This window comes from Oncorhynchus gorbuscha, linkage group LG10 (assembly GCF_021184085.1).
Source record: "Oncorhynchus gorbuscha isolate QuinsamMale2020 ecotype Even-year linkage group LG10, OgorEven_v1.0, whole genome shotgun sequence".
Classification (NCBI taxonomy): domain Eukaryota; kingdom Metazoa; phylum Chordata; class Actinopteri; order Salmoniformes; family Salmonidae; genus Oncorhynchus; species Oncorhynchus gorbuscha.
Window position 1 is genome coordinate 6,527,766 of NC_060182.1, and position 18,873 is coordinate 6,546,638.

General features: G+C 43.6%; 2 protein-coding genes across 5 annotated transcripts; one reads left to right on the top strand and one right to left on the bottom strand.

Annotated features, from left to right (window-relative positions):
* Positions 1-74: 74 nt before the first annotated feature.
* On the bottom strand, positions 75-3,318 carry ngrn (neugrin, neurite outgrowth associated). Its single transcript, XM_046364699.1, has 4 exons — positions 3,180-3,318; positions 2,209-2,458; positions 1,884-1,994; positions 75-1,486 (listed from the first exon to the last, which is right to left on the bottom strand). Exons 2-4 carry the CDS (start codon positions 2,418-2,420, stop codon positions 487-489), a joined length of 1,323 nt encoding a protein of 440 aa, XP_046220655.1. The 5' UTR covers positions 2,421-2,458; positions 3,180-3,318; the 3' UTR covers positions 75-486.
* A 570-nt stretch (positions 3,319-3,888) lies between these two features.
* nfyal (nuclear transcription factor Y, alpha, like) lies at positions 3,889-18,873 on the top strand. 4 transcript variants are annotated; one of them, XM_046364788.1, is made up of 10 exons: positions 3,889-4,031; positions 5,000-5,092; positions 5,458-5,541; positions 6,550-6,696; positions 6,884-7,060; positions 10,782-10,959; positions 11,063-11,217; positions 12,797-12,970; positions 16,245-16,355; positions 18,354-18,873. In XM_046364788.1, exons 2-10 carry the CDS (start codon positions 5,024-5,026, stop codon positions 18,417-18,419), a joined length of 1,161 nt encoding a protein of 386 aa, XP_046220744.1. In that variant the 5' UTR covers positions 3,889-4,031; positions 5,000-5,023; the 3' UTR covers positions 18,420-18,873. The 4 variants fall into 4 exon arrangements, with proteins under 4 accessions (XP_046220744.1, XP_046220745.1, XP_046220743.1 ...); XM_046364787.1 differs by lacking the exon at positions 3,889-4,031 and adding an exon at positions 4,058-4,787; XM_046364789.1 differs by lacking the exon at positions 5,458-5,541 and having other exon boundaries at positions 3,893-4,031; positions 18,354-18,872.

The following is an 18,873-nucleotide window of genomic DNA, read 5'->3' on the forward strand; positions in this document are numbered from 1 at the left end:
ACATTTCATTCCAATGTCAATATGTGCAACATTCAAGAAAACAAAGTATAGAATCAAAACTTGTGACTAACCCATACATTTGAAATGGTGCTTTATTGGTTTGCGGCATAATCAGAGTCTCCGGCATCTTCCAACAGAAGTCTATTGCATTTGACTGTGGTCCTTCTGTAGCTCAGTTGGTAGAGCATGGCGCTTGTAACACCAGGGTAGTGGGTTCGATCCCCGGGACCACCCATACGTAGAATGTATGCACACATGACTGTAAGTCGCTTTGGATAAAAGTGTCTGCTAAATGGCATTTATTATTATTATTATTATTATTACTGTATTTAGGAAACCAACACATTAACAACCTCTCAGGCTACATCTAAAATGGCACCCATCGGGTCCTGGTCTAAAGTAGTGCACTAATATAGGGAATAGGGTGCCATTAGCCCTGGTCAAAAGTAGTGCACTATGTAGGGAATAGGGTGCCATTTTGCTATCTCAGATTCTGTACAGGAAGTTCCCTTCACTGTCAAAGAACTCTCTCCCATTCGGTACCACTGGCGAAGGCTTTGACGACAGCATTAGTTCCTCCAGTTCTTCCTCTGAAAACACCCTTCCATCCCATCTCTCCTCCTGGTCGTCTTTCTCCTCAACCTTCTCCGACACATTGTCCTCTGGAACATTTTCCTCTTCATCCCACTCCTCTCTCGAGTTATCTTGCCCTGAGGTGTGTCTGCTGTGCAGTGTTGGTGGGGATGAGAGCTGGGTGGGTAGTGAGGTGAGAGGAGCAGCAGGATAATTAGCAGTAGTCATCATGGCTCTTGGGCCAGGGTCATCCTCCAAGTCCCTGGCTATCAGCCTCTGGCTACTGTGGCTAGCCAGGGTGACCAGGGCACCAGTGCCACTTCCTGTGGGCAGCATGGCTGGTTTGCTACTTCTATGTCCAGAGGCAGACAGCTGTGTTCTGCCCGGCCCCCCTGCCTCTCCACCACCAGGTAGGGCCACCTGCCTATCCTGTCCCCCTGCTCCACCCCCAGGTAGGGCTTTCTGCCTGCCCTGTCCCCCTGCTCCACCCCCAGGTAGGGCTTTCTGCCTGTCCTGTCCCCCTGCTCCACCCCCAGGCAGGGCCACCTGCCTCTCCTGTCCCCCTGCTCCACCCCCAGGTAAGGCCACCTGCCTGCCCTGTCCCCCTGCTCCACCCCCAGGTAAGGCCACCTGCCTGCCCTGTCCCCCTGCTCCACCCCCAGGTAGGGCCACCTGCCTGCCCTGTCCCCCTGCTCCACCCCCAGGTAAGGCAACCTGCCTCTCCTGTCCCCCTGCTCCAGGTAAGGCCTGCTGTCTCAGCCTGGCCCACACGCTGGTGTCCTGTTTAGCTTTCCTCTCTGGGGTGGGGTCGAACTTGCTCCTCAGGACTCGTAGGATGACGTCACGATGGACAGAGAATCCCTCTGCCAGACGGTCAATGGTCCATTCCTCTGGTAGCTCCTGCTTCAGATACCTGGGGTATCAGTCAGTAATTGAGTCATGGAGGCAAAACGTTGACAATGTTGCAGATAAAGTTGACACGACTCCCTAGTCTACCTGACAGACAATCAAAACATGTCATTCATACAGTACAGCAAAGCTGTCATTAAGGCAAACGGTGGCTACTTTGATAAATCTCAAATCTATTTAAATATAACACTTTTTTTGGCTCACTCCATGATTTCATAGTTGATGTTTTCACTATTCTACAATGTAGAAAATGGTAATAAAAAAAATAATAGTAAAAAACAAAAGACAAACCCTGGAATGAGTAGGTGTCCAAACTTTAGAGTTTTATACTGTGTGTGTGTGTGTGTGTGTGTGTATATAATATATTTCTGAATATTTCGTAACATTGCAGTCTTCCTCACCTGATCTGTTCCATGGCGTCCCAGCTCAACATCCTCTCTGGAGCTCCAGACTCAGTCAGCTGTCTCTTAACTATATGGTACTTCACCGTCCTCTGTCTCCTCCTCTCTTCACTAGACAGGGGCCAAGGTGAGACGGGTGGCATTAGGCCTAGTTGCATCACGAGTGTGGAGTGACGACTTTGTTCAATTGTATGATATTTATCTTAAGATACTATGTAGACCCATCACTGACTGGGTGAATGTGGCAAAGTATGTAGACAGGCATCCTTCAATAGGCCTGGTGGTCCCAGGTCTGTTTGTGCCGTTTAGGGTAAATGATTCTCACCTGAACACAGCCTGGACCTTGTCGTCTACATCGTCCAGATCTGGATCTTCAGATCTCTCCTCCTTCCCTCTGTGTCTGTGGGCCGAGGTCCTGTGTGTCTGCCTCTGATCCATCCAGGCCTTGCTGGCATCGCTGCAGAGGTGTCGACTACAGCTCCTTGTGGGCATCACTGACAGTTTGCCAAGCCTGGAGGCTATCCTGAAAGACATCATGGCTATTCTGAAGGCTCACCACTGGTCACCAGACACTACTGGATGAAGAAAAGACAGGATCAGAAATTCTCAACATTTTCAATCTATCCGATTTGCCCAGTACGTCCATTTTGTCTGATCTAGTTAGCTAAAAAAAAAAAAAAATTCAGCTCAATGAAATAACCTCATTGCCAATAGAAGGACGCTCAAACATTTACAGATGCACAAAACTGAGAGCATCCTGTCGGGCTATATCACCGCAACTGAAAAACAGCTTCTATCTCAAAGCCATCAAATTGTTAAATAACCATCACTAGCCGGCTACCGCCTGGTTACTCAGCCCTGCACCTTAGAGGCTGCTGCCCACTGTGCATAGACATGGAATCACTGGCCACTTTAATAATGTTTACATACTGCTTTACTAATTTAATGTGTATATACTGTATTTTAGTCAATGCCACTCCGAAATTGCTCGTCCTAACATGAATATATTTCTAATTCCATTATTTTACATTGTGTGAATTGTTAGATACTACTGCACTGTTGGAGCTAGGAACACAAGTATTTCGCTACAAACGCAATAACATCTGCTAAATATGTGTATGCGATCAATAAAATGTGATTTGATAGTAACCTTGGCTAGTATACAGAGCCAAAGACCTTAGCTAGTTAGCTAAATACGCCTCTTGCTGCTACCGCACATTCACATCTCACAAAGTAGTCAAACCATAACCATGTGTCTAGCCAACATTGATAGAAATAATTAACAATTGTATTCACCCAAATAAGATTCTCCTGCTTTCTTTTAGCTACATTTCAGTCTAGACCTGCTTGTCTCGTGGAAACAATGCAGCCTTTCCGCAAACAGTCTGGCATACAACCTATATTTCTACATACTGCCACCTACTGACATGTGGTGTTGAAAAACCCCCGATACATTTCAGTCACTACTTGATCGAAAATACCAAACAAACCTTAATTTAAGTAAATGCATTGATATTTATGAATATTAGACTCAGACTCATTAAATAGACTCATTAAACACAAATTATTAGTTTGAAAAGTGTTGGAGTGTGCCCTTGGCTTTCCGATAAATTTTAAAAACATAACGGTGCCGCGTGATTTTCTTAATATAAGGAATTTGAAATTATTAATAATTTTACTTTTAATACGTAAGTATATTTAGCAATTACATTTACTTTTTGATACTTAAATATATTTAAAACCAAGTAATTTTAGACTTTTACTCAAGTAGTATTTAACTGGGTGACTCTCACTTTTACTTGAGTCATTTTCTATTAAGGTATCCTTACTTTTACTCAAGTATGACTATTGGTTACTTTTTCCACAACTGACTCCAACAGTTTAAAAAAAAAATAATAATAATAATCTTGAGTACTACAGGCAGGACATTACATACTGAACCAAGTGCGTCATCGGCCGAGTTATAAAGATCGGCAATCTTCGTCGTTCTTCGCCTAAAAACGATCACATGGCTTATTAACTCGTTCGACAACGCTGTTGTTTTTTTTTTTCTCCATTTGCGCCATTTTGTCTGCTCACTTTGGTGATTGGGCTTTGGAACCCTGAACTGGAGCCAATCAGAGGGATACCGGACAGCAGAGAGAAACGGTAATAGAAGCTCTGTGGTTGTTGTCAGCACGGATTGGTTTGTCATTGACCAACCAAATTACTAACTCTACAAAATACAGGAATCGCATGTCAACGTTGTTGTATTTTTTTAGAACTGTAATGATTTCAGTATGATTGTAGTATAACTATAATCCTTGTTACATAACCGAGACAGATTTGCCTGCTAAATGCAACGTTAGCTTGGAATAAATCCTATAAATAATGTGATTTTTTTGTTGTTGTTGTAACTAGCTAATGTTATACGCAAATATTTATGCATTTTCAACAGGCTTCCGTTCTTTTATGTGAACATTTAACTCGCTAGCTAAGCTAACTAGCTAGTCAACTATCCAGCTAGCTAGTTATCTAATGTACCTGTGCCTTGTCTCAAGCTAGCTAACGTTAGCTGTGTAGCTAGCAACAGTAAAGCTAGCGAACAACAAAGAAAACAAAGCACACACTTCAAGATGTCCTTCAACAAATCTAACGTTATAGCTAGCATTTGTATTCATTTGCTGCATGATGTACCATTGTAGTCCATTTTGTTAATTTCAAGAAATATTGTCCAAATCAAATTTTATTGGTCACATACAAATATTTAGTTATTGCGGTTGTAGCGAAAAGGTTTGTACTCGGAACTGAGTGATATCCGATGATGTACCCAGCCTCAGCTGAATCTTTAAATTAGGCTACAATCCTGGGGAACAAGAACCGGAAAACACATGAACGCCTGTGTTCCACATGTCTGCTGAAATGGTGACTGTTTTAGCTAGTCCAGCTAATGGCCTAACAATCAATCCACAGTATTTTCCTGTTATATGTGGCTACAACAACCTCATAGCCTATGATTGCTTGTGTGACCCTTTGCGATTGATATGCCAGTTTATATTGGATTTTCCCCCTTTGTATCCCTAATTTGTCACAATGCCTCTAATTTGATTGATCAAACTGTATTTTGACAATGACAGGAAGGACTGTGACTATAACTGATCATGGAGTACACCACCTCAACAGGGGAGCAGATAGTCGTGCAGACGTCCAATGGACAGATCCAACAACAGGTGAGTGTCAACGGTTCAACCTGAGCTGGGTGAATCTCAACCAGACTTTACTGAGGCACACCGACGGAATACAATGTAGGCCTACATGTTGTTGAGTCTAGACTCAGAAGTGTCATTTATAGGCAATTCATTTGATATAAAAAATGATTCAATCTAATCTCTGAGACTTCTGGGATAAGTGAACTGTAGCTGTTCCGTGTTCATTAGGCACTAAACGTCAGAAAACAGAACAAAACAGGGAGGGGGTACCTGGATTTAGGGGCTTGTTTAAATAAGAAATGCAAATGATTATTTTTTTCCCGTTACAAAAATGCTTTGAAACGGTTTCCGGTTGCGTGCCCTAATGAACATGACCTTGTCTGCAGACTCAGGGCACAATGACGGCTGTGCAGCTGCAGACCGAGGCGCCGGTATTGACGGCCTCTGGCCAGCAGGTGCAGACACTCCAGGTAGTGGTGTGACCGTCTGCCTATGTCACATTGTCACCCGGTCACAGTATTACATCGCACTGCATTATTGTCACAGTGTACAGCATGCCTCTCGTCTACCATGATTACCATGCCCCATCTCAGTGCTAGCTTCCTTAGAATGCTATCGCTGCTCTGAGCTGCATGTCCCCAGCTCAGTGACTGGTTTGACTGAGTCAGTCCGAGTCATCCATGAAGGTACTAGCAACAGTCTGAAACATCGGATTGACCATCATATTATGGCCATTTGCCGGAGTTTTTCACCATTGTTCACGCTATGATACGCTTACACTGTCAACTGGTTCATGTGTTCATAATTTTATGTCCTAAAACAGGAATTATATTCTGTCTAAAATGACACGCTTGGTGTTTTCTCAGCGCTCTGGCTGTGACATGAAACTGCAGAGTTAAAGTATACACTGAGTGTACAAAACATTATGTATACCTGCTCTTTCCATGACACAGACTGACCAGGTGAGTGCAGGTGAAAGCTATGATCCCTTATTGATGTCACTTGTTATATCCACTTCAATCAGTGTAGATGAAGGGGAGGAGACAGGTTAAAGAAGGATTTTTAATCCTTGAGACAATTGAGAAATGGATTGTGTATGTTTGCAATTCAGAGGGTGATTGGGCAAGACAAAAGATTTAAGCGGCTTTGAATCGGGTATGGTAGTAGGTTCCAGGCGCACTGGTTTGTGCCAAGAACTGCAATGCTTCTGGGTTTTTAACATTCAACAGTTTCCCGTGTGAATCAAGAATGGTCCACCACCCAAAGGACATCCAGCCAACTTGACACAACTGTAGAAAGCATTGGAGTCAACATGAGCCTTCATCCCTGTGGAATGCTTTAGACACCTTGTAGAGTCCATGTCCCGACGGATTTAATCTGTTGTGAGGGGAAAAGGAAGGCATTCTTAATGATTTGTACACTCAATGTATATCATTATCTAGGAATGAATGTATCAACTTTAACCCACCCGCCCACAGGTCCAAGGCCAGCCCCTGGTGGTGCAGGTGAGCGGAGGGCAGCTGATCACATCGTCAGGGCAACCAATCATGGTGCAGGCTATGGGGGGAGGACAGGGACAGACCATCATGCAGGTGCCTGTGTCTGGAGGACAGGGACTACAACAGGTGAGGAATGGGATGAGAGGAAAACCATAGACATATAATTGCTAGAACCCATTCAATTAGAATGCTTTCAGAGTGCAGTGTTCTTAAGAGTCTTTTCCCATTCTAGGAATCATATTTATTTGAGCCAGAGTCTGGAGTTGGAATGATATTATGAGCACACTATCATCTGATTATGTTTCATTGTCAGATCCAGCTACAGGGTGGACAGCAGATCCAGCTGCAGAACGGTCAGACGATCCATCTAGGGGGACAACAGATCCAGCTGCAGAACGGACAGATGTTACAGCTCGGGGGACAGCAGGGTCAACCCCAACAGATCATCATCCAACAGCCACAACAAGCCATCACAGCCGGACAGAACCAGGTACACACACACACACACACACACACACACACACACACACACACACACACACACACACACACACACACACACACACACACACACACACACACACACACACACACACACACACACACACACACACACACACACACACACACACACACACACACACACACACTCACTGAAAGGTATACACCTACACAGACTTCTGATTACACACTTCCTCTTTTGGGACAATGTGACATCATCGCTAACCGGGGCGGCAGCGTAGCCTAGTGGTTAGAGCGTTGGACTAGTAACCGAAAGGTTGCAAGTTCAAATCCCCGAGCTGACAAGGTACAAATCTGTCGTTCAGTTAACCCACTGTTATTGAAAATAAGAATTTGTTCTTAACTGACTTGCCTAAAGGTAAAAAAATAAAAAAAAAAAAAAAACATCAGCATTTGAGTCTGAATTCAAACATACTTTTAGTTCAACTTCCACATGATTAACTACAATGTAAATTCAAATCTCTCATTGACACTGATTCATGGGTCAACTGATCCAGCTGCAGCAAGGCCAGAGATGTTTAGCTTCAATCCTATGCAATATATACATATATTCAGTGTTCCGATTGACCTTTTATATTGGGCAAAACGAGTGACCTAAGAGACATTGAGCGTGATATGAATCGTCGGTGCCAAACGTGCTGCTTCCAGTATCTCATAAACGTCTGGCCTCCTGGGCTTTTCACGCACGACAGCGTCTAGGGTTTACAGAGAATGTTGCGACAACAGATAAATGTGGGGGACAACGTCCTGTGGGTGGCAACGTCCTGTGGGTGGCAACGTCCTGTGGGTGGCAACGTCCTGTGGGTGGCAACGTCCTGTGGGTGACAACAGATAAAACAGTCAGTGGCCGTCCTGTGGGTGACAACATCCTGTGGGTGACAACATCCTGTGGGTGACAACATCCTGTGGGTGACAACGTCCTGTGGGTGACAACAGATAAAACAGTCAGTGGCCGTCCTGTGGGTGACAACATCCTGTGGGTGACAACGTCCTGTGGGTGACAACGTCCTGTGGGTGACAACAGATAAAACAGTCAGTGGCCGTCCTGTGGGTGACAACATCCTGTGGGTGACAACATCCTGTGGGTGACAACGTCCTGTGGGTGACAACGTCCTGTGGGTGACAACGTCCTGTGGGTGACAACGTCCTGTGGGTGACAACAGATAAAACAGTCAGTGGCCATCCTGTGGGTGACAACATCCTGTGGGTGACAACATCCTGTGGGTGACAACATCCTGTGGGTGACAACATCCTGTGGGTGACAACGTCCTGTGGGTGACAACGTCCTGTGGGTGACAACGTCCTGTGGGTGACAACAGATAAAAGTCAGCGGCAGTCCTGTGGGCGACAACATCCTGTGGGCGACAACATCCTGTGGGTGACAACATCCTGTGGGTGACAACATCCTGTGGGTGACAACGTCCTGTGGGTGACAACGTCCTGTGGGCGACAACATCCTGTGGGCGACAACATCCTGTGGGCGACAACGTCCTGTGGGCGACAACGTCCTGTGGGCGACAACGTCCTGTGGGCGACAACATCCTGTGGGCGACAACATCCTGTGGGCGACAACAGCACGTTGATGAGAGGGTCGAAGGAGAACGACAAGAATCGTGTAAGTTAACAGGCAGGGGAAATAACAAAACACATAACTCGCCGGTCCTTGGTCACGGATTGGCTATTACAGCAGACGACCACACCGGGTTCCACTCCTATCAGATACAAACAAGAAGACGCAGGGCTAGTTGGGCACGCCATCACCAACACTGGACAATCGGAAGAGTGGAAAAACATCTCCTGGTCCGACGAATCCCGGTTCCTGTTGCGTCATGCTGATGGCAGAGTCGTGATTAGGTGTAAACAGCGTGAGTCCGTGACTCCATCCTGCCTGGTGTCAACAGTACAGGATGGTGGTGGTGTAATGGTGTGGGGAATGTTTCATTGGCCCCCGTTAGGTCCCTTGATTCAAATTGAGTAATATTTCCATGCCCCGAAGAATTAAGGCTGTTCTGTATGCAACGGGGGCTGGACACGGTACTAGATGTGTGTACCTAATAAACTGGCCTGTGTGTGTACAGTGGCAAGATAAATTATTTAAACAATGTGGAATTACATGGACTTCTGCATAAATTGATCATAAAATGTAACAGCAATATACAAACACAGTCTGCTTAAATTAATAACACAAACACTTAGCTGGGTACAAGCATTTAGCTAGGTATTACTGTACTGTTGGAGCTAGGAACACAAGCATTTAGCTAGATATTACTGCACTGTTGGAGCTAGGACCACAAGCATTTAGCTAGGTATTACTGCACTGCATTTAGCTAGGTATTACTGCACTGTTGGAGGAACACAAGCATTTAGCTAGGTATTACTGCACTGTTGGAGCTAGGAACACAAGGCTAGGTATTACTGGGAACACAAGCATTTAGCTGGGTATTACTGCACTGTTGGAGCTAGGAACACAAGCATTTAGCTAGGTATTACTGCACTTTTGGAGCTAGGAACACAAGCATTTAGCTAGGTATTACTGCACTGTTGGAGCTAGGAACACAAGCATTTAGCTAGGTATTACTGCACTGTTGGAGCTAGGAACACAAGCATTTAGCTAGGTATTACTGCACTGTTGGAGCTAGGAACACAAGCATTTAGCTAGGTATTACTGCACTGTTGGAGCTAGGAACACAAGCATTTAGCTAGGTATTACTGCACTGTTGGAGCTAGGAACACAAGCATTTAGCTAGATATTACTGCACTGTTGGAGCTAGGAACACAAGCATTTAGCTAGGTATTACTGTACTGTTGGAGCTAGGAACACAAGCATTTAGCTAGGTATTACTGTACTGTTGGAGCTAGGAACACAAGCATTTAGCTGTATTACTAGGAACACAAGCACTGTTGGAGCTAGGAACACAAGCATTTAGCTAGGTATTACTGCACTGTTGGAGCTAGGAACACAAGCATTTAGCTAGGTATTACTGCACTGTTGGAGCTAGGAACACAAGCATTTAGCTAGGTATTACTGCACTGTTGGAGCTAGGAACACAAGCATTTAGCTAGGTATTACTGCACTGTTGGAGCTAGGAACACCAGCATTTAGCTAGGTATTACTGCACTGTTGGAGCTAGGAACACAAGCATTTAGCTAGGTATTACTGCACTGTTGGAGCTAGGAACACAAGCATTTAGCTAGGTATTACTGCACTGTTGGAGCTAGGAACACAAGCATTTAGCTAGGTATTACTGCACTGTTGGAGCTAGGAACACAACACACTGCGCATTTAGCTCCAGCTAGGTATTACTGTACTGTTGGAGCTAGGAACACAAGCATTTAGCTAGGTATTACTGCACTGTTCTCGGGACACAAGCATTTAGCTAGGTATTACTGCACTGTTGGAGCTAGGAACACAAGCATTTAGCTCCACCCACGATAACATCTGCAAAATATGTGTACGCGACCAATAACATTGTATTTAGACTTTTAATTATATTTTATAGCATTAAGGAGGGGGTAAGGCCTTGCGATAGACTAGCGTCCTGTCCCTGTACTGGTACATCAAGCTGCCCCACACGACAGAAACAGGAGAGATGCTCATGCTCCTATGAGCCATTGTGGCTCGCACAAGCCAAGGCTCATCTTTACTTGTCGCCATAATGTATATGACCCTGTCCTGTGTGTTCCTACAGGGCCAGCAGATTCAGTTGCAACAGGGCCAGCAGATTCAGTTGCAACAGGGCCAGCAGATTCAGTTGCAACAGGGCCAGCAGATTCAGTTGCAACAGGGCCAGCAGCTGGCGCAGACGGCTGATGGACAGACCATCGTCTACCAGCCAGTCAACGCAGATGGCACCGTCCTGCAACAGGGTATGTTTACAGTATGTACACACCGACATGCTTGGACGCACACACACACACACACAAATAAAATGGTGAAGGTGGTGGTGATAAGAAGGCTTTTTCTCCCCAGGAATGATCACCATCCCAGCAGGCAGCCTGGCGGGGGCCCAAATGGTGCAGACAGGGGGTGCCAACACCACCACTACCAACAGTGGACAGCAGGGCACTGTGACCGTCACCCTGCCAGTCTCAGGCAACATGATGAACGCTGGTGGCATGGTCATGGTAAGGTCCTAACCAGAGATACCCAGACATCCTATTACCTAGATCACTGAGGGGGTTGGGGCACGGTGGGTTAGTACCTGGTTAGAATAGAACCTGCAGTGGGTTAGTACCTGGTTAGTATAGATCCTGTAGTGGGTTAGTACCTGGTTAGAATAGAACCTGCAGTGGGTTAGTACCTGGTTAGTATAGAGCCTGTAGTGGGTTAGTACCTGGTTAGTATAGAGCCTGTAGTGGGTTAGTATAGAGCCTGTAGTGGGTTGGTACCTGGTTAGTATAGAGTCTGTAGTGGGTTAGTACCTGGTTAGTATAGAGTCTGTAGTGGGTTAGTACCTGGTTAGTATAGAGTCTGTAGTGGGTTAGTACCTGGTTAGTATAGAGTCTGTAGTGGGTTAGTAGACCTGGTTAGTACCTGGTTAGTATAGCCTGTAGTGGGTTAGTACCTGGTTAGTAGTACCTGGTTAGTATAGAGCCTGTAACTGGTTGGGTTAGCCTGTAGTGGGTTACCTGGTTAGTATAGAGCCTGTAGTGGGTTAGTAACTGGTTAGTATAGAGCCTGTAGTGGGTTAGTATATAGAGCCTGTAGTGGGTTAGTACCTGGTTAGTATAGAGCCTGTAGTGTACCTGGTTAGTATAGAGCCTGTAGTGGGTTAGTATAGAGCCTGTAGTGGGTTAGTACCTGGTTAGTATAGAGCCTGTAGTGGGTTAGTACCTGGTTAGTATAGAGCCTGTAGTGGGTTAGTACCTGGTTAGTATAGAGCCTGTAGTGGGTTAGTACCTGGTTAGTATAGAGCCTGTAGTGGGTTAGTACCTGGTTAGTATAGAGCCTGTAGTGGGTTAGCCTGTAGTGGGTTAGTATAGAGCCTGTAGTGGGTTACCTGGTTAGTATAGAGCCTGTAGTGGGTTAGTACCTGGTTAGTTAGTATAGAGCCTGTAGTGGGTTAGTACCTGGTTAGTATAGAGCCTGTAGTGGGTTAGTACCTGGTTAGTATAGAGCCTGTAGTGGGTTAGTACCTGGTTAGTATAGAGCCTGTAGTGGGTTAGTATAGAGCCTGGTTAGTGGATTAGTATAGAGCCTGTAGTGGGTTAGTACCTGGTTAGTATAGAGCTGGTTAGTATAGAGTCTGTAGTGTGCTAGTACCTGGTTAGTATAGAGTCTGTAGTGGGTTAGTACCTGGTTAGTATAGAGCCTGTAGTGTGCTAGTACCTAGACTCAGTGAGGTCATATAATTCAATATTACACAATCGTTTATCTCTGTGATATGGGGTGTTTGATCAGAAATAATTGTTGCAAATTAGCCTCGGTCAGACACACACACACACACACACACACACACACACACACACACACACACACACACACACACACACACACACACACACACACACACACACACACACACACACACACACACAGACACACACACACACAGAGACACACACACAGCGATCAGTGTGTTTGCTAGTAAGATAGTCTATGCAGTGTCTCTCTTTCTCCCCCCCCCCACTCTCTCTATCCTTCTCTCTCCTCTTTGCAAGAGGCTCTGTCTAGTATGTCTCCTTTTCTCTCTCTCCCTTCTAGATGATGCCTAGTGGAGGTGCGGTGCCTGCTATGCAACGTATCCCTCTACCCGGGGCTGAGATGTTAGAAGAGGAACCTCTGTATGTCAACGCTAAACAGTACCATCGCATCCTGAAGAGAAGACAGGCCCGAGCCAAGCTGGAGGCAGAGGGCAAGATCCCTAAAGAGAGGAGGGTGAGTAGCCTGGGTTAGTGTGTGACGACAGGCCCGCACCAAGCTGGAGGTAGAGGGCAAGATCCCCAAGGAGAGGTGGGTGAGTAGCCTGGGTTAGTGTTAGTGTGTGACGACAGGCCCGAGCCAAGCTGGAGGAAGAGGGCAAGATCCCCAAGGAGAGGAGGGTGAGTAGCCCGGGTTAGTGTTAGTATGTGACGACAGGCCCGAGCCAAGCTGGACTAAAGTAATTATACAAAAATAACACAATAAGAATAACAATAATGAGGTTATACAGGAGGCACCGGTACCGATCTATGAAATTGAAAATGCCTATTTACTCGGTTCCATCTGACTGCGCAATCCACTGTCTCATCAGCCCAGCCAGACAATTTATAAACTTGATCTCCACTATAAAAATCATCTAGACATTACCTCACATTTCTTTTAGACTAACATTTGGTTTTCAACAGCAGAGGTTTGTAATAAACCTTTCTCTCTGTCTCTCCGACATTTGCAACATTGTTTCAATATTGAAATTCGATCTCCAGCTGACCCATAGTAACGAACATGTTGGGAGTCGGGAAGAGACAGGCTTGCTGGCAGCTTTTCTCAGACAGTCGAAATCATGAATTAGCATAATTTTTATGGCTATATGCGAAGAAATGTCTATAGAAAAACACAAAATGCAACTAGTTTGTCTTTTCAGCTTCAGTTTTTAAGTTTTTGTGTTAGCTGTGTAGTTGGATATCTCTTCTGAACAGTGGCCTGGCGAGAGAGCAAATATTCATTGCCAGGTGAAATCGCACATTGTTATGGATGTATACCAAACAAATCACTAGAAAGCAGCTTAAACAAACTATATTTATAATTGTCAAGAAATGTAATGGCCATCCAAGCCTCTCGGTTTTGTTCTATTTTTTTTAAATTATTCGCAGCTACTTTACTGTTACTCTGGCTACAGTGTTTTTGTCGTGAATCTGTTAGCCAAAGTTGGCTAGCTACCAAACAAGGGATAAGTACGTTGCCAGCCATCATGACAACAGAACATTTAGTAGGAACGATTGGGTAGTTCGCATCCATAGAAACAGAACAAAAAGACATAACGACTGAGTCACGTCCATAGATAGAACAGAACATAGATGTAGAACTAAAAGACATAACGACTGAGTCACTTATCTGGCAAACAAACCGATATAAAGAAACAACCAGACGGTTTGGGTATGCCAGCAGCATATACCACCCTGCATACCACCCTGCATACCACCCTGCATACCACCCTGCATACCACCCTGCATACCACCCTGCATACCACCCTGCATACCACTGCTGGCTTGATTCTGAAGCTAAGCAGGGTTGGTCCTGGTCAGTCCCTGGATGGGAGACCAGATGCTGCTGGAAGTGGTGTTGGAGGGCCAGTAGGAGGCACTCTTTCCTCTGGTCTAAAAAATATCCCAATGCCCCAGGGCAGTGACTGGGGACACTGCCCTGTGTAGGGTGCCATCTTTCGGATGGGATGTTAAACGGCTGTCCTGGCTCTCTGCGGTCATTAAAGATCACTTATTGTAAGAGTAGGGGTGTTAACCCTGGTGTCCTGGCTCTCTGCGGTCATTAAAGATCACTTATTGTAAGAGTAGGGGTGTTAACCCCAGTGTCCTGGCTAAATTTCCAATCTGGCCATCAAAACATCACGGTCAACTAATAATCCCCAGTTTACAATTGGCTCATTCATTCCCCTCCTCTCCCCTGTAACTATTCCCTAGGTCGTTGCTGCAAATGAGAATGTGTTCTCAGTCAACTTATCTGGTAAAATAACGAATAAAAAATAAATGTAAAAACAAACCCTAGATTTGTGTTGAGACTATATCTCGTGAAAGGATGAAAAATTGTTATAAAAAAAACATGTTTTAATGAAAATGTTTCAATCATTATTTTAAATATGTTGGTAACTCGTTGTGATAAAAGTGATAAAGCCTGAGAAAACCAGTTGTTCGGAGAAGGTTTGAAGGGCTTCTAGGACATTCTAGGACATTCTCTCTCTTGAAGGACATTCTAGGGCCTGCATTATTTCCCTGTACCCTACAGTATATTTGCACTGGTGAATAAGTACAGTGTGTTTGTTAGTCAGATAGTCTATGCAGTGTCTCTCAGAGCAGGACGGCTGCAGTCTTTTTTTGTTAACATGTTTTATGTTTGAGCTGCTTTTGAAAGCAGAAGTCGAATTGAAAACATTATTGGCGTTGTTGAATTTCGATTTTCATAATAAAAGCAAGCTATAGGACTGATGGTTTGGTTAGCCAGACTAGCAAGTCTGTTTGGTTACCAAGGCAACTACTGTACTACTACTTCAGTGGATGTTGATCACATTTTTTTTTTGGGGGGGGGGTTAAATGTGTTAAATTATAGCCATGGTATAAAGGGGATAATCAACCCGGAGATCTATGCGTTCTCTGGAAAATAATGCAATTCAGTGGATGGTCAGTCCACATCGGTTCCACAGAGAACGCACAGCCCCTAGTTAACTATCTCTGTACGTGTATCTTACTGTCTGAAAAAACTACCGTCGGTTAGTTTCTCTTTTCTTAGCAACGTGTTTATATTGCGTTTTTATATGTTTTATTTGCGCGTCTCTGTGGTTGTGAATAGGGGGTTTCAGCACCTTGTGAAAGGCCTTGAACAACGTTACTAGCTTCCCTCTTGCACCCATTTCAGCAAACAAGTAGTACCCGCTCTCTATATAAGCAAACCGAAGCCCAAGTTTTCAATTACTTGGCGATGCACCCAGTGTTGCACTTACTTAAAGGCCCAGTGCAGTCAAAAACATGATTTGCCTATGTGTTGTATATATTTCTACACTATTTGGTTGAAATAATACTGTGAATTTGTAAAACATTATGATAATGCCCTTTTATTTATTATGAATGTTATTTTTTTACTTCATTTTTTATTTGACCCTCTTTCTCCCCAATTTCAATCTTGTCACATCGCTGCAACTCTAGTGGGAAATTGACGATCATCCTGAGCTCCCACTTCACACACATGGGGACCTCTAATGTCACCTACTAAGAAAATGGCCTCTATAACAGCATTTTTGGCAGTTAAATGCAACAAAAAAACAGTATTTATAAAAAATAATCTATAAATGTAGTTTTTGAACTCAACAATTTGTTTACAAGCATGATAGTTGTACTCTTAGTTCATTAACCAATCAGTGTTTCTCAATGAGTTAAAATAACATGAATGCATCTGGCATTTACGACTTTACTTTTCTCTCTCTCTCTCGATCTCTCTCTGACAGAAATATCTGCATGAGTCCCGTCACCGCCACGCCATGCAGCGCAAGAGGGGAGACGGAGGACGCTTCTTCTCTCCCAAGGAGAGGGAGGAGATGGCCCTGGCTCTGGCCCAGGTAGGAGAGCTGGAGAGGGGGAACCAAAAGCAGAAATTGAGGATGGGATTCTCCCTATAACCGCCATTATACAATTTGAAGTGAAGAGTCCTTCCTAAGTTCTTCAGGCTATATACAATACACATGAATCCAGGGCTACAGACAACAATTCACTGGTGCCAATGCGTTTTTCAGTTGGTGGCACTAGCCCATGATTTGGCGTCACAATAGAAACAAATTCAATGTCATTTCAGTCCCTCCAGGGTTCTGCGATTGCATTTAAAAAATAACAAATTCCCCTTAGATTATGCAAGGGCTTGTTAATTTGACCAATCACTGCTCCCGAGAGGTGCAGCGGTCTAAGGCAATGCATCACAGTACTATTGGCGTCACTATTGGCCCAGCATCGTCCGGGTTAGGTGAGGGTTTGTCCGGGGTAGGCCGTCATTGTAAATAATAATTTCCTAATTAAATTGACTTTCCTAATTAAATTAAGGTTTAAATACATTTTTAAAAACAGCACTATTTCCGCAATAAATTGCCAAGTCGTGGTTCAATCAAACCACACGTCAATTTTCACGACAATTTCAACATAATCGTTGCATATCGCCATGCAAAATGTCATATTAGCCACAGCAAAATCAAGCTTCACAAAAATCACTGCAAAATGAAGTGCTTTATGAAAGGTGCCACTATGCAGACATTGCTCCGCCATTTCCTGTTTGCAAAAATTGTAATAGTTTGCCTAATTTCAGTTTGTGACAACAACAAAAAAGCAAGTGTACTGTAGAGAATCAGTGTACCATCTAAATCACTGTAAAATATATTTTCCATAACACAAAAAATATTGTATTTTCGGTCTGTTTGAAACTGTGGCTGTGTTCAAAAACTAAACTTTTAAAAACAGGAAACATAGAAATAGCGCACATAGAACAGATCTACCGTTTCATTTGTCCTGAATACAAAGTGTTATGTGTTACATATTGCCACTTTAAGAGGTGTATTAGACGACTGAAAAGGTATTCCATAACAAGTTTTTATCTAAAAATGTTGTGATTCAAAATATTTTTTTATGTGCAAACTAATCCAGTTACTGTTATACTTTACTGTTAAAATAGGGCTGCAGTCAGCACGCCAATTGCATTTCCCATTTCACAACTTGAGACATCTGTGGGCATTGTTTCGTGTGACAAAAATGCAACATTTAGAGTGGTCTCATGCTGTTTTAATCAGCTTCTTCATGTCACACATGTCAGTTGGATGGATTATCTTGGCGAAGGAGAAATGCTCACTAACAGCGACGTCAACAAATTTGTTGCCAAATTTTGAGAGAAATAAGAGTTTTGTGTGTGTTTTTATTTCAGATCATAAAACATGGGTCCAACACTTTACATATTCCGTTTATACCCTTTGTTCAATGTAATTTGTAAACATTTCAAAAAACATAATTCCACTTTAACATTAATGGGCTATTGTGTGAATAAACAAAAAAATCTAAATTTGATCCATTTTTAAATTCAAGCTGTAACACAACAAAGTGTAGAAAGTCTTGGGATGCAAATACTCTCTGAAGACACTGTAGGTAGAATCTTATTCAAAATGATTCCACAGCTGTGATGGCTGGGGATTCCAACAGGCCATGAAGACATACGCTACGAAGAAAGCTGAAAAAAAATATTTTATATAAATAAATAAAGAGTAACTTTTTTTTTTTTACTTTGAAAATGTGGATTGTAATTGTGTAGATCAGTAAAAAAAAAAACATATCAAATGTATTCCCTTTAAACATGCAATTTTGTGGCATTAATGACTGTGTAATGGGTGTATAGACATTAATAATATATAATAATAATATAATATAATAATAATATATAATAATTAACTAGTGAATGTTTTTGGTTGCATGTGTTGACTCGTATCCTTACATCTTTTCCCTCTCTCTTTGTCTCTTTCCTCTCTCTCTCTCTCTCTCTCTCTCTCTCTCTCTCTCTCTCTCTCTCTCTCCTTCTCTCCCCGTAGCAACAGGCAGAGCTGGCCGCCCAGGCAGGAGAAGACTCTGTAGCTCAGATGGTCCGTGTTTCATAGCATTCGACACCCCGACAATGTCTTCCTCCGTATATACACCTCTCGCTAGGCTTGGCCGATAAACCGTGTACCGGGGTGTTTCCAAATACCGACAGTATGATTTTCAATACCGTTTAAAAAATATATATAATAATATTTTTGTTTTGGGGGGTGCATGCTACAGCACTGCTTAGAAATATCAAATGTGTCAAATAAATGATATCCTATTCAGAGCTCCAGCTATGCATTTGGTTTGCTAACTTGCTCGCTAAGTGGCTAGATGTCAAGATCAAGCTTCTTGGTTACTGCAAAGACAGTCAATCCCATCCTGGATCAAGAACCCTCAACCCTCTTGCCTAAATTGTTTATTGCGTAATTATATATATATATATAATACATACATACAGTGGGGCAAAAACGTATTTAGTCAGCCACCAATTGTGCAAGTTCTCCCACTTAAAAAGATGAGAGAGGC

Coding starts and splice junctions, on each gene's coding strand:
- ngrn (XM_046364699.1), bottom strand. CDS start 2,420: ATGATGTCTTTCAGGATAGCCTCCAGGCTTGGCAAACTGTCAGTGATG. Junction 1,995..2,208: donor AAGGTCCAGGCTGTGTTCAG/GTGAGAATCATT, acceptor GCCCCTGTCTAG/TGAAGAGAGGAGGAGACAGA. Junction 1,487..1,883: donor GACGCCATGGAACAGATCAG/GTGAGGAAGACT, acceptor CTGATACCCCAG/GTATCTGAAGCAGGAGCTAC.
- nfyal (XM_046364788.1), top strand. CDS start 5,024: ATGGAGTACACCACCTCAACAGGGGAGCAGATAGTCGTGCAGACGTCC. Junction 5,542..6,549: donor AGCAGGTGCAGACACTCCAG/GTAGTGGTGTGA, acceptor ACCCGCCCACAG/GTCCAAGGCCAGCCCCTGGT. Junction 16,356..18,353: donor TGGCCCTGGCTCTGGCCCAG/GTAGGAGAGCTG, acceptor CTCTCCCCGTAG/CAACAGGCAGAGCTGGCCGC.